The sequence below is a fragment of the Brachionichthys hirsutus genome, chromosome 7, assembly GCF_040956055.1.
Source record: "Brachionichthys hirsutus isolate HB-005 chromosome 7, CSIRO-AGI_Bhir_v1, whole genome shotgun sequence".
Taxonomy (NCBI): domain Eukaryota; kingdom Metazoa; phylum Chordata; class Actinopteri; order Lophiiformes; family Brachionichthyidae; genus Brachionichthys; species Brachionichthys hirsutus.
Window position 1 is genome coordinate 10,146,705 of NC_090903.1, and position 13,661 is coordinate 10,160,365.

At 42.3% G+C, this 13,661-nt stretch overlaps 1 protein-coding gene across 1 annotated transcript; it reads right to left on the bottom strand.

The window, feature by feature from the left end:
• Nucleotides 1–3,164: 3,164 nt before the first annotated feature.
• On the bottom strand, nt 3,165–11,819 carry LOC137896105 (receptor-type tyrosine-protein phosphatase epsilon-like). The gene is made up of 21 exons (XM_068741633.1): nt 11,795–11,819; nt 11,270–11,389; nt 10,929–11,000; nt 10,520–10,616; nt 10,321–10,394; nt 9,746–9,882; nt 9,500–9,590; nt 9,306–9,382; nt 9,195–9,231; nt 9,018–9,115; nt 8,325–8,444; nt 7,453–7,616; nt 6,777–6,912; nt 6,483–6,632; nt 5,660–5,753; nt 5,375–5,451; nt 5,104–5,238; nt 4,767–4,892; nt 4,462–4,613; nt 3,360–3,495; nt 3,165–3,239 (listed from the first exon to the last, which is right to left on the bottom strand). Exons 1-21 carry the CDS (start codon nt 11,817–11,819, stop codon nt 3,165–3,167), a joined length of 2,193 nt encoding a protein of 730 aa, XP_068597734.1.
• Between the last annotated feature and the right edge of the window lie 1,842 nt (nt 11,820–13,661).

Consider the following 13,661-nt stretch of genomic DNA (forward strand, 5'->3'; position numbering starts at 1 on the left):
AACAATGTTCTTCTCCTACTTTGGGAAAGAATGTAAAAATCATCTTTAGAAAAAATAAATGCTAAAGTCTCTCCTCATCAAAGGAAATCGTGTTATGCAAATCAGGGCCATGAATATTAAACCAGCTATGCAAACTATTACAAATGAGCGTGCATTGTTCTGAAAGTGCAATGGAATGTGGCTTCATTTCTCTTTAAGTCTATGCGCTTTTCTAACGTTCACTTTTTCCCAGCTGTGCCAGTGGGTTTGGGTTCATTGGTGTGCATTACAACTGCACTCGAACAATGCGGGGCCTCCACGGTGTCAGCACAGTTCATGAATCCTGGCCCCTTATGCACCAGGCGATTAGTATGGGGCTCCGTCTGTGGGGCTTTGCCAGAAAATTAGTTCTCTTTAAAACATATGCCCCCTGTTGATTCCTTTCCTTTCCTGATATGAAATTCCAATTTTATAATGAACACCAATTTCCTGTACGGAGCGAGATGGGAGGGGGGGGTAAAGTTTTTACGGTTTTTCTTCTTTAATCGGCTGCTGTCGTCTTGAGCTGCGGACGTCACCTCAGGTGTTTGGATAATCAACATCCGGACATGAACAGAAACATCAGCTGTAATTTTCCACCTCGTGTGCGTGGCCGATGTGGCAGATAATGTTACTAAAAATGTACGTCAGCGATTCCTAATAAATTATCTCAGTCATGCTGCAGATTGTTGAATCACAACTTTATCATCCGTGTTGATCATGGCTGCAAGGACACACACATCTTGGAAGCATTTTAAACTTCAATAGAATCATTTTGGGTTTAGTCACCGGATCAGATTCAATCCAGATTTCAAAATACTTTATTATAATCACAAATGGGATTAAAAGTTACAGATATAGACGTGATTAGCATTTCTGCAGTAAACGTGTGTGGATTCTTTGACGTCGTTATCCGTCACTGGGGCGATCAATCAGATCCATGGACGATGCTTACGACGCAGATGTGTTTCTCTCCATTTCTGTGGTGCTTCAAGTATTCGGGAATCTCTTCTTCCGGTCAAACTGACTGGAATCATCGTTCATCTGAAAGGATTGAAATTAAATCTCAGTTGCTTCTTACATATTTAATCTAAGCGATAAATAAAATGACAAAAAAAAAAAAAACAAGTCTGAGCAGATTTGCATCGCATCTGCTAACAATCACAAAAATCAAATAAATCATTCATGTATTTAAGTTGTGCAAAAAGGGAAGGGATAAAAACATTGAGCAGTTTGTATATTGTCATTGCTGCTTTGGACACAATGGCACACATGCGGTGTGGTGTACATTAATATTGTACAATTGGAGTAGACGTTGGTGATAAATTATGTATAATAAGCACTTACTACATTGTATGGTCTAAATCTCTCTTGGGTCTGAGCACTCGCCTCTTCAGGAAGAGACATTACTCCTCCTGTACCTATCATCTAAGTACAACAAAATTAAGAAGGAAGAGCATGAAGCCAACAGAACATTTACAGAAGACAAACGAGTCACAGTCATGTATAATAAAAAATATTATTTTGTGTTCTTATAGTAGAAGTGTTTAAAATTAAATAAAGATGCCACATTTTATGAAACTGTATACTTCTCCACACACACACACACACAATAAAAGAATAAATAAATAAATTACCGGTACTCACCCTGATGGTGGCCTCCAGCTCTCCAACACTTCTCTTTCCGCCTGGTAGCCATCCATAAGACCAGTGCTGGGACAGGGTGACCTGAACCACCAACGCCAGCAACAACACCTGCACCATTACTCTGCTGCTTCCTGCCATTAGAGCTGCAGAGGAAGTCAAATTTGTAATGAACACAGTCATGTCACAGTCTCCTTTCTCACAGCTGTGGCTCACAAGCTATAGGCGATATGAGGACCGGAAAACAATTTGAATTTTAGCTATAGTCACAAATAAAAGAAGTAATTCCATCTTAAGGACAATCGGTTGAAGTTCACTGAGGACTGACTCACCTCAGTATTCTGTCTTGTTAGCATGTGGTGCATTAGCCAGTGGGGATTTTATAGCCGTTGTCGAGGGCTGTCGTCAGGATTATAATCCCCTCTATGCAGGTGTGACACATTTACTGATTAATGGGACACAAAATACGACTAATGGAGCTGGCTAAGTGCTCAGACATGCTGACATCACCCTGAAGTAACATTAAATACATGTAAAAACATATTTGTGTTTGTATGGAATGCATTTATGTAGAGGGGGACGAAAAGACAACACCATCTATAATTTATTTGAATCAGATTTTAGCAAAAAAAATAGTAGCTCAAATCCACACAAATCCAAAAGGCAGAGACATCTGTAACACATTATATTCTACCTGGTAAGAATCAGAATCGGTTTATTGCCATTGTCAATGAGGGTACACAGACTAGGAATATTTTTCAGTCCAATCGTGCAACATAACATGTTCCTGTCGGTGTTAATTGCGTTTTGCAGAAACAGGTGCCATTCACTGTGAAATATTGCCAGAGGCAACAAAATGTTGGTGAGACAAAAAAAAAAAGACATGCAACAGGTAGCAGCGGCCAAAATGAGGTAAAGTGAGGTCATTTGTAGCGTATTATGGAATAAAATGTATCATCAATTATGAGTTTTTTTCTGAGCTAAAAGTTGATCATACATATTATCCATTGATTTTAGCAAAAGCATTCATAATTTTATCCTACTGATCAAATATACAATGTAATGTCCTTATTATATCTACATTAGAAATCAAACATTTTGAGTGTAAACATGGTCAGAAATAAAATAAAATGCATGTACTCTATAACACATCAGTAAGAGTATTGCATAATACAGTACATATAATATACATAATATGTTTAAGTAAAGTTGTAATATTTATCTTATATATAATTCTTATAATTATATATAATTCTTCTATATAATTCCTCACACACATTCTCTTAAGAATCTTAAAATGTCACATATTCAGGAACTGAACTTTCATCACGTGAGCTATAATAAGCTCTTTAAGATCCTCCTGCACAATCTTTTTTTTTTACATTATGTTATGTTACAACATTTAGGTGCAAAACGTAGAAAGAGCTTGCTTTAGAAAATAACATTCGGAGAAAATGCATATGTTAATTTGCCAGAAACATACAGAAGATATCTAACAGCTGTTATTTGAAATTGGCGTAGTCTGAGAAGATGTCAACAAAATCCTGAACCACCCTGTAGCAGAAGTCGTATTGCTCCTGGAATTGGGAAGCGAAAAGGGAAATTGTCAGGGTTGCATAAACGGTATGTGAAGATGTGGTTCCAAAACAACGCAAGTGTGAATGACCCGACACGTGTCAGATCTATTTTCCGCTTACCACAGTTTGAACCATGTGTGGTCTCTGGGTGCGTAAACTCTTGACTGTTTGAAAAACATCCAGGAGGCCCTCCACTTTCACCCTCTCCAGAATATTACTGAGCGCGATGAAGGTGCCGGTCCGACCGGCACCAGCACTGATACACAGAGAACAAAACTATCAGCTGCAGTATGCAGACACTGGAGCACCTCCAGAGGTGAGATTTAGACAGGCTTGCTCCAGAGCTAGTTGTGGTTCAGAAGTCACACGAGAAACATTGCAATTCTCCACACTTCTCCATGTCTTGACAACAACGCTTTTATGGAACTCCCGTAATCTGACGCTCCTTTCATTTAAACGAGAAAGTTTGCCAGAGAGCAGGTGACCTTTGTCTAATGGCGGTAATAATCATCCTCACTTAAAGTGAGGCTAATCCAAACGCTAACACTAATCAGTTTGGAAGCTCATGTGTTTGACTGAGTCAATGTTTACAATGATGGCGGGATGAGAGAGAAAGGCGGAGAGAGGCAGAGATGGAGAGCGAGTGTGAGAGTGATGTGCGATCTGGAAGAGAGGTGTAGAGAGACGTTGGGGATTGCAACGGGTTAGCCCCATTTCCCAGGAGCGGAGAGAAAGCTTTAAAAAGCCCTTCTTAGACAAGTGGTGATGAAGGAATAGAAGAGAGTGATGACACCATTTCCTGTCGTTAGCTCATCTTATCAGATTAATCGTAGTGGGAGTCAGAGGAGATTTCACTTTGAGAGGTTTTAATTGACTGTGAATCAGTGGATTGGATCAATCCCACCGGGCCGTGCTGCTTTAGAATCACTTCACCTGAAGCTAGGTTCTGATCAAAGCTTTCGCGGCGAAGTCTTTATAAGGGATCACATAAGTGGTTTAGGCATAGAGCACGAGGTCTACTGAGGCAGACTGAACAATTTATTGTAGCAGACAAGAAAAATGTATCTGTAAATTGAAATTCCCTCATTTTCGCCCGGAGAGATTCAGGTGATCGGGAAATACATAAAAGCCAAAATGAATGGGACAGAAATGTAATGCGCTCTAATTTTTCTCACCAAGATGCAAAAGCACACCGTGGAGTCATCAGTCGGAAATGTCTCACCTGCAGTGCACGATTATGGGACGATTTCCAGATTTCTGCTGCTGCCTCTGCACAGCGGCAACAATGTCAATCATCCCCCTTCCCTCTGTTGGAATTCCAATCTCAGGCCATCCGTGGAAGTGGAAGTGCCGGACACGTTGCGACTGCTTTTCCTGTTGAGATGGAGTGATTGCTGTATTAATTTCTGATTCTTTAATAAAATTAAAGCAAATAAAATGGCTCAATTTGAGACGATAGATTTGAGCACAGAGATTTGAAATGTTTAATTTAGCCGCATTGTCATGTCAGAGTGAAACGTTGCACACCGGTCTGCAGGTGAGGACCATGTCTTTGAGAGTGAAGGTTTCACACTGCGAATCGCCCGTCAGCTCCAGAGTGTAATCTCCAAAGGTTACACTGCCCTCTGATGGCCAGTACTGGAAACACTTTTCCTAGTTGGAACGGTCAGATGGAAATACAATTAGGCCACGTTTGACAGATTTAATATCAGGCTTTTGTTTGAGTATTTCCAGTGTGCGTCAGTTCAGAACTATTTGATTCATAAAGAGACTTCAAACAATGAATTAACAGAGGAGAGACGATTCTTCAAAACGTGCAACTTCGCTTTCCGGCCTGGACTTTTGCAGGAGCGCCGTACTGTACCTGCTCCCTCTCCTTCAGCTCGGTGAGCATAACGATTGAATGACACCTCCACTCCCACACCATCCTCCAGAAGTCCTCCGCTGTGTGAGACAGGGGCCCCTGGGTTGCGATAAAATAGTCCTTCTGCCTGTAGCCCTGGAGGGCAGATCATTGGGCAAACAACGCTTGAGAGTGCAACAAACATAGTAGTTTGCATTGTTTGTAAAAGAAATGAGCTTTATTTATACTTGTATGGGACATCCATGCAGGAGGTCATGGGGGGAGTGCTTACATCGATAAATGAGGCATTGATGTAGTCGGTGAACTCCTGTCCTCTTTTCACTGACAGTATAACTCGGTTGAAATCATCTGCAAGAGAAAAAAAAACAATCAAAACTTTCCAAAAGTGATTCCTAATAAAATAAAGGTTGCATAAAACTCCAGCTGTGTTAGTAAGTAAAAAAATAAAAAAGCAAATGTCAGCCGTTATATCAGTTCTGACTGTATAAAAGTCGTACCAGGTTTTCTTTCCCCATTCTATTCCCACCTAAAGGTTAAGTATCAAACGTTTCCTTACACGGGATGATCTGAAGAACGCGGTTCTTCTTCATGTTGGCAGGAAGGTTCCCCGTTCGCATGTTCTCCTTCATTATGCGCACATTGGTCAGTTTCTGACGAGGGAAAACAACAACACATTTGTTCCGACAGAATTTCCCTCTGGGATCAATAAAGTATTCTGATTCTGGATAAGTTCTGGCTGGAAAGCTCTTTTTTTTCTAACTAATAATAACAATGCTAATAATATTAAGACAAATCAAACAATGGGAACAAAAAAAGTGCACGTGAGAGAGACATTATGTAAAATATGTTGGCGATCTGATCGGGTCAAGCTGCATCATGGGAATGCTGGAATTTCCCAAATTGTGGCTGGGATGAGAGGCGGGACATGGACAGCATTTTATTCGGTGGGGGTTTAATCAGTACAGTACGATTCAAATAATAAATATGAAGATCTTTATTACTGGTGTTGCTAGGATAGATAATATTAAAATAATATCAATAAATTAGTAAATCTAGTAAAAACATGGAATTAGGATGAACACATGCTTTTTATTAGCGGAGACGGTGAGAAGCTGCAGGAGGGGATATTTCCACTCAGTGTGCAGGAACGCTGCAGCAAAAAATGAGAAGATTTTCAACAAGCTCCAGTAAATTCTGTGTCACAGATGGTGGTGGCTTATGAAGTTTATTTGATTCAACACATCATTATTTATGTTACCACTGCCAGCAGTGGCACCCAGGGCAAGTTCTCCACGAAAATACGCCGTTGCAGGGCACAGGGCGATGGCGACAATTCATTACTGAGTGAACTGTTGAAGAGTGAGCTCCTCTTTTCCTACCCTGAACTCCTCCTCCAGGCCCAGCCTGTCGTGGGGAGCCCTGGTGTTGTGAAGCCTCTGCAGATGGCCCTCCAGAGAGCACACATCTAGCTCGGTGTCTCCATACAGGTAGTACTCCAACAGAGCCTGGTAGATGAAGGAGTACTGCATCTGAGGTGAGGAGGTAGAAGTAGTTCAGTTTCCCCCAAAACTATTTCCTGCTATTTTTGCAACACAGACTTTGTTTGTTTTCCGCTTCCTTGGCTTGTTTACGCCACGACTAGAGTGACTCGAGCCGTCAGGGTCAACCCTTACATCTGTCTGGATGAGTTGGCAGCGCTGCTCTCGTATTCTGCTCACGAAGCCGAAGACATCCACCCTCCGTTCCGTGTGCGTCATGTCGATCATGCTGTCAATGACAATGAAAGTCCCAGTCCTCCCCACCCCGGCGCTGTGGATGAGAAGAAGGTCTCGCCTGTAACAAACAGCGGCGTGTGGCTGCTAAACTAAATTATGTGGGATGAGAACACATGACTTTGTACCCGAATACAACCGCAGAATTAGAAGAGCATCACAGTTTTTTTCTCTCGTACGACACGATCACATGATCGCGACCCAACCCAAGCATGCGTGCTTCACCTCTGAAACACAAACACGCTCCCAATAGATTTACAGGGGTCACTTCAGCAGACGGCACCACTGGAAACAGAGAGCCGGGATTCCACAGAGGGCTGTTGGGGCCACTTCAGTGGGCCCCATTCAGGAGCTACAATCCCGCTCCCTGAACACCTGTTGCTCCTAACTCCAAAGATGCTGATATTGACCCTATTTAACAAACGAATCAAATATGAAAGAAGTTGACATTTAAATATATTCAAGGTCAACTTTGTTAATTCCGGGGAAAACCAGGGAATGATTGTTTTTACATGAACCAACGTTTTAGTGAGCGAGAGAATGAATCTCCGAGCTACCTTTATGCAACACGTTTTACCTGCAGTGCACGACGATGGGCCCGGCATAGGGCGGATTGACAGCTTTGACCTTCTTGAGGAATTTCAGCATGCCGATGGGTGAGAACGGCACGCCGAAGTCCGGCCAGCTGGTGAAGTGAAGCTGGGTGACCAGACGGGAAGCTCGGAGACCATCGCTGCCCTGCTGGGAAGCAAAGACGCAGAGTTCATAGCTGTGCATGGAGAGTTCTGTGTTCACCATCGGCTGTGTTGCTGTGCATTGCTGGTTTGAATGGAGTCAACTAAAAAGTGTTACGTGAAATTAACCTAAAAATGATTTATCAAGTTATTTATCTGCACCTCTGTGGCTTCAAATGGATCAGAATCAGAATCAGTTTGGCGAGGGAGAGGGAACAAAGCGTCGCTTGCAAGCAAAAGCTTTTTAATCGTGTCGAGATGAAACCACGGGAAACGAGTGAGAGTTACTGCCTGAGTAGGACTCTGGAAATACTTACTTTAGATTATTTTGTACAATATTTAACATATCATTTTATTATGTGTGTATTAAGCCTCCCCTTTAATATTCATCAATATATTTTGTATTTAACTGTTGCATTGTGTGCCCTCTCACAGTTTACTGTGATGTCTCTGCTTCCACTTGGGAACCATTATTTATCTAAACCACGTTTCCTGCGTAACTCTTAATAACGGTGTGGCTATTATGATTACAGATTTAAACAGCCATTTAGAAACACATTGAACATGCAGGTGACTAAATCAAAGCAAATATTAAATATGTGTTTGGCTAAATGTTGTCCCTGTTCCTATTTTGGGATGATAATATCAATTGTGAAGCGCGTTAAGGTCTGTTCTTTAGATTCATAATGAGCTGCATATCAACACATTTACTTACACACTGAACGCAGAATGTTCTAAGGGTGTAGTCCACCAGTACGGTGCAGTCGTCCATCGTCACCCCGACGTTCCCGTACATCCTGCAGCCTCTCTCTGGCCAATACTGGAAACATTTATCCTGGGATGGGAATCATAATAAAGGGTTGTGCTTATTGAACAAAAACACAGAGAACGCTAAACATTTTAACTTTGGTATGAAATGTCGCAGAGCAGTGTGTGTGTGTGTGTGCGCGCGCATGTGCGCACGCATAGCGACATCTTTTCCCATATCGCAGCCCAATTCAAAGGCAATGACAGGGACTTCTTGCTACTCAATAAGACCTTCCCCGTAACGTTTCAACTCATTAACTAGATTCTCAGACTAATTATCATGAAGCCTCTTAGGATCTTATCAACAATTATTCCGTCATTGATCCCCAATGTCTCCATTCTGGCCTATCAAACCTGCTGCTGAGCTCTCAATTGATCATCCCTTTGAGGCTGATTCTAATGTGATGCCGAGTAATCTGCTGTGTGACACTTTACATATAGTTGGGGAGGGAGGTCAAATAAATTATGCCCAAGACTTTAGGTCGTGAAAATACAAAAAAGGGTTGAACTAATGCAATGCAATGGTGCCATATTGATTCCGTAAGGTTTCCCTGAAAACAAGCCGGAAAATGCAGCGAAGAAAGAGATGACTTTAACAAACCTCCTTCCTTTCTTTCAAATTGGTCAGCATCACGACAGTTGAAGTTTTCTGCTCCCAAATCATTCGCCAGAAGTCGGCAACCGTCTCGAGCTTCGGGCCTGAAAGAGAATTGAGAACACATGAAATTCTGAAAATCAAACGTTTCAAACAGGGAACCGAGTTTGAAGATGCATTTACCCTGAGCCGCAATGAACTTGTTCTTCTCTGTAAAGCCCTGTATGACAAAACAAAATTGTTGTCAGCTGCACAGTTATTTGCATTCAAATGTGATTTGCAGGTAAAACTCACATCTATGTAAGAAGCGTTTATGTAGTCTGAACATAGATGCCCATCAAGGCGACTTAACACCACTCTTGAATGATCATCTGTGGGAGACAGGAGAAAAATCATTTTAACTTTCTTTGTGATTTAGCGATCAATAAAACTCCAAGACTAAAGGTTACATTCATATTGCCTGCTGCAGACTATAGAGCCCCACTCACATGGTAAAATGTTGGGGTATCTGTTTTTCTCTCTGTTGTGCTCTCTGCTCGCTTCCTCAAAGGACCCAAGGTGGTAGTAACAAGGCAGCGACTATAAATAAAGAACCCAATCCCCATGAGGCAGAAATAAAGCCAGGGCTAAGGCAGCTTACTAACGTAACATTTTATTACTATCTTGTGCAGCGGTTCTGTGTTTGCAGAACAGAGATCGCACTCTTAGGTACAGACTGCACGCCACAAACTTACATTGAACTCTTCTCTGAAGAGCTTGCCGTCATCTGCAGAGCGTATCCGGTACTCCTCCTCCAGTGAGTCCAGAGGGATATGGAAATATCTCTTGGATGGCGAGGGAGATCTGGGGAGGAGGACCACTGTCTGCTCTCCTGTGTTTAAAGGAATAGATGGCGGTCAGACTGCTAACGCCTCCCAATGGAGAACATTACAAGCTCTCACTGCACCTGCAAAAACAAGCCTGAGTGCCATTAAGATCTGCTGCGCTCTGCGAGTGCATGACAGAAATTACATCGAGTAATAAACATGCCGCCGTTGTGGCTGCTCAAAGCTTCTCAGCTGAGAACTTGGCCTTTACTTTTTATATTTGACTTGAAATGAAAGTTTATATGGATCCCTACATGCTAGGAAAGCTGAGAGCATCCTGCAACCCTTGCAGCTAACCTTGGCCTTCAAATCATGAAGAATGTCCGAGTCTATAAAGAGCACACATGTACAATTAAAATAAAATAAAAAAAGAAATAAAAAGTAAAAGGCCAGAATTATATTTTTATGCACTGGCAGTCATGTTGAGTAGCGCACAACGGTACCTTGTTCCTCCATGAAGCCATTTGGAATCTTTTTATCCACAGAGGTAACCAGAGCCTGCCTGTGGTTTTTGAACCTATACGGTAATGACAGGGATGAAGAAGCAGAAAAAAAACTAATGTGTGAAATGAAGAGTGGAATGCTGCATCTGATCTGTACAACAGCACAAAAACAGATGGGCCAAAAGTTCAAATGAGTCACCTCAAACAGTAGATAGTCAGCAGGACCACGATGATGAGGAGGAAGGATATGACCAGTGTGGAGGGCAGCACGTGGGCACCCTGATGGGTGGGGCTTTCTGGGCAGGACAAACAGGTCGATCAAATAGATTCAGACAAATATAGAGTTGTGAAGACACATATATTTTAATTTCCCATTAAAAATGAACCTTAGTTAGCGCATGGGGCATAAGAGGAAACATGCAACCTGGTTCATTTCAATGGTCGAAAATGTTTTAACCAGAACCAACAAAGCTCATTAATAAACTGCTGGTTTCATTTCTACAAAAACATTTAAACAAATCAAAAAAATGGTGAATAATGGTAACATTTCATGCAACTTTCCGTCTGTCGCTGCAATATGAGCCATGCATGGACTTTGCAGCAGTTACCTCCAGTTTGGTTTTCATGAAATGAATAATTCACAGCAACAGAGATCCCCATCAGAACCATCACTATCGTCACTGTGAATAAACAAAAAACAACAAAAACCAGGTGTGAAACAGAGGAATCCCTGCAATTCTTCTCCATCCCCACTAGAGGGTGCCAAATCAATATGAAATGCAATCTGCAGCCTGGAGAAGCACGCCGAGAAAACAGCTTAGATGAGGCAGGAGAGCCTGCTGAGTGTTTAGTGGGATGTCTGCTTGCAGGCTTGTCCTGTCGGGCAGACAAGAAAGAGTAGCAGAAGGTAAAAATGACCTGACATCAAACAGGAGAGGAGGCTTTTCGCCCCAGGTGACGGTAACCGGGTCCCCCTGTGGATCATGTGGATCTGCCAGTGGACTGTACAGCGTTTGTGAGAAGCCATGCGATTTTGCTGTGTTATCTTTGACGTGAAACACAACGCAACCTGACAAAGCACAAGACAGGCACACTCAGTGAAGAAGCTGTTTCTAGATGCAGCAGGATAGCCATGATTAGGATTTTAGGGGTGCAGTAATATCACATGGAAATTAGAATATGTTCATTCCTATATTAGGCTGTTGACTTTTTGGAGGACTTTCATGGCAGCTCGTCCTCCCCCATTTCTCTCTCCCTCCTCGACAGGGAACCATGATTTTATTCCAGCCCACACGCTCGTTAGATTTTCTTCTTTATCGCTGGAAGCTAATAGTGATTTATTTGGACTAGCGCTCAATAAGTGTCTTTCTAAAAGGAAAATAATATGTCAACTTCTCCACAACTGCGCCGGCATTAAATTGATTCAGTTCCACAAGTCTACAAAATGTTCCAACCAATTTCTCTAAATTCACACCCATCTCCCCATCTCCTCCCCCCATTCTCCAAATAAGTGTGAGAAGTTACTGAATAAATTGGGCAAACAGGGCAAATCTGTTTAAAAGACTTTGATGGAATGAGAGAAGCAATAAACGAGTGTCCTAATTTATCCTCTGTTCCTTGATATAGAGGCCACAGAGCCTGGATGGAATTATTCATTGTGTCAATTTAGTTCTTCTGGAAATGGGTCATCTCGGGGCCTAATTTGTGATCTTTGAGGAAATGTCTAGCAGATAACACCAGAGGCTCTCATAAAACCATATTTCCCAAAGATTTAAAAGCGAGGGGAGTGCTGCAATCGCGTTGGAGAATAAATCCATGTATGTATGAGGTGTCAGTGGACAAATCGTGATTTGAGTTTTGCACATACTCATCAGTAATAGGAAGATGAAGACACCCGGGACGATGGCATGCATGAACACTGACATTTGAAAACCTACAGAAATCAAGTCCTTATCTTTTTTCATGCTAATAACCAAATGTCCCACACACACGCGCGCGCGCGCACGCACACACCGTGCTTTTGTCCGCTACGGACGCCTGCACATGCATCCCACAGGCTATACGTTGCATATGCGCCACACTCTGTTGCAGAACGAGATTCTGTCTTCAGTGCTAACAAGATGACACTCCTGGCACCTGTTATCCACTCTGCCCCACTCTGTGAGTCACATTCACCCACAGTGACCCCCCCCCCCCCCCCCACTCTCCAGCTCTGTGCTGCAAGGTACGCTTTATGGATGGGTCAGTGTACATGCAGTGTAAATCCGTCATCCCCTGGCAGCTACAGCGCATACAGCACAGCCAGAAAACCATGGAACAGACGTGAAATGTAACGAGATATAAAAGGAGCCGTCACTCAGTGATAACTCAGACCTGGAAGGATCACGTTCTCCTTGAGCTGGAGAGGGGGGGCTGGGGGGGCATGTGGTAAAAAGAGAAGATAATTGAGTTTAGACCGTTCTATTGATGCAGTATAATGCAGTGTGGCTTTGAAGTCGGGGAAGTAGTCACATACAGTACATTAGTAATAAGAATAGAGCACGTTCTACCTGCGGGGACAGGAAACCACTAATACCAGTGGGATCCCTTATTGTTCTATATAAAGTGGTTGAATGGACTTTAATTCCTTTGAAGAGAAAAAAAAAAGACAATTCTTTCCCTGAAGTGAAATATTCTTTTTGGACTAAAACAGTTTTAAGTTTTTGTCTTTGTGATAATAAACCACCAGATAGCGTGAGTTTAAATGAATATATCTTATTACTTTACAGTATATGCAGTAAATATTAAACCCAATTATCAAGTAGCCTTATTTTGAGATGAAATACTCTTGTGCAAAAGCAAGTATTTCCCCACGTCTGCCGTTGCCTCAGATACTCAGTTGTTGCGTCTGCAAGACAAACCACAGTAAGGCCACTTAAAACTGCACCTGCTTGACAAAAAGGAATCAAAGACAAATAATCCCATCCATGCAATGCAAACATCCAGAGCGCATCACGCACTGGTTGAACATGAAGGCACTGGATTCTGCATCAGTGTTGAACCGCTTTGCTTTCGCGCTTGTGAACGGAGCCACGATGAAGACAGCGTTTGTACATTACATGTGAGACAGCTACACAGGAAGCTGAAAAACAGCCAGTCTAAAAGGGGTAGTGATATATACTGCGCACGTCTCAAATCCCAAGACTCACAGCACCTTAAAATGAAGCCGTTCTGCTTCACTTCAACGTCTCCCTCACCTTGGCTCCCATGTAAAAAAAAAGCTGAAAGCCAGACTCTGAGAAAACAGACATCAGGAATAGCAACACCAGCCAGGTGAGGGAAATGTCTCTTTTTTTCTCTGT

Excerpts from the sequence above, each read along its gene's own strand:
- LOC137896105 (XM_068741633.1), bottom strand. The coding sequence starts at position 11,819 with ATGGGGGGAGGAGATGGGGAGATGG. Across the intron at positions 10,617-10,928 it reads TCATGAAAACCAAACTGGAG|AAAGCCCCACCCATCAGGGT; the intron begins GTAACTGCTGCA and ends TGTCCTGCCCAG. Across the intron at positions 7,617-8,324 it reads GAACATTCTGCGTTCAGTGT|CAGGGCAGCGATGGTCTCCG; the intron begins GTAAGTAAATGT and ends TTTGCTTCCCAG.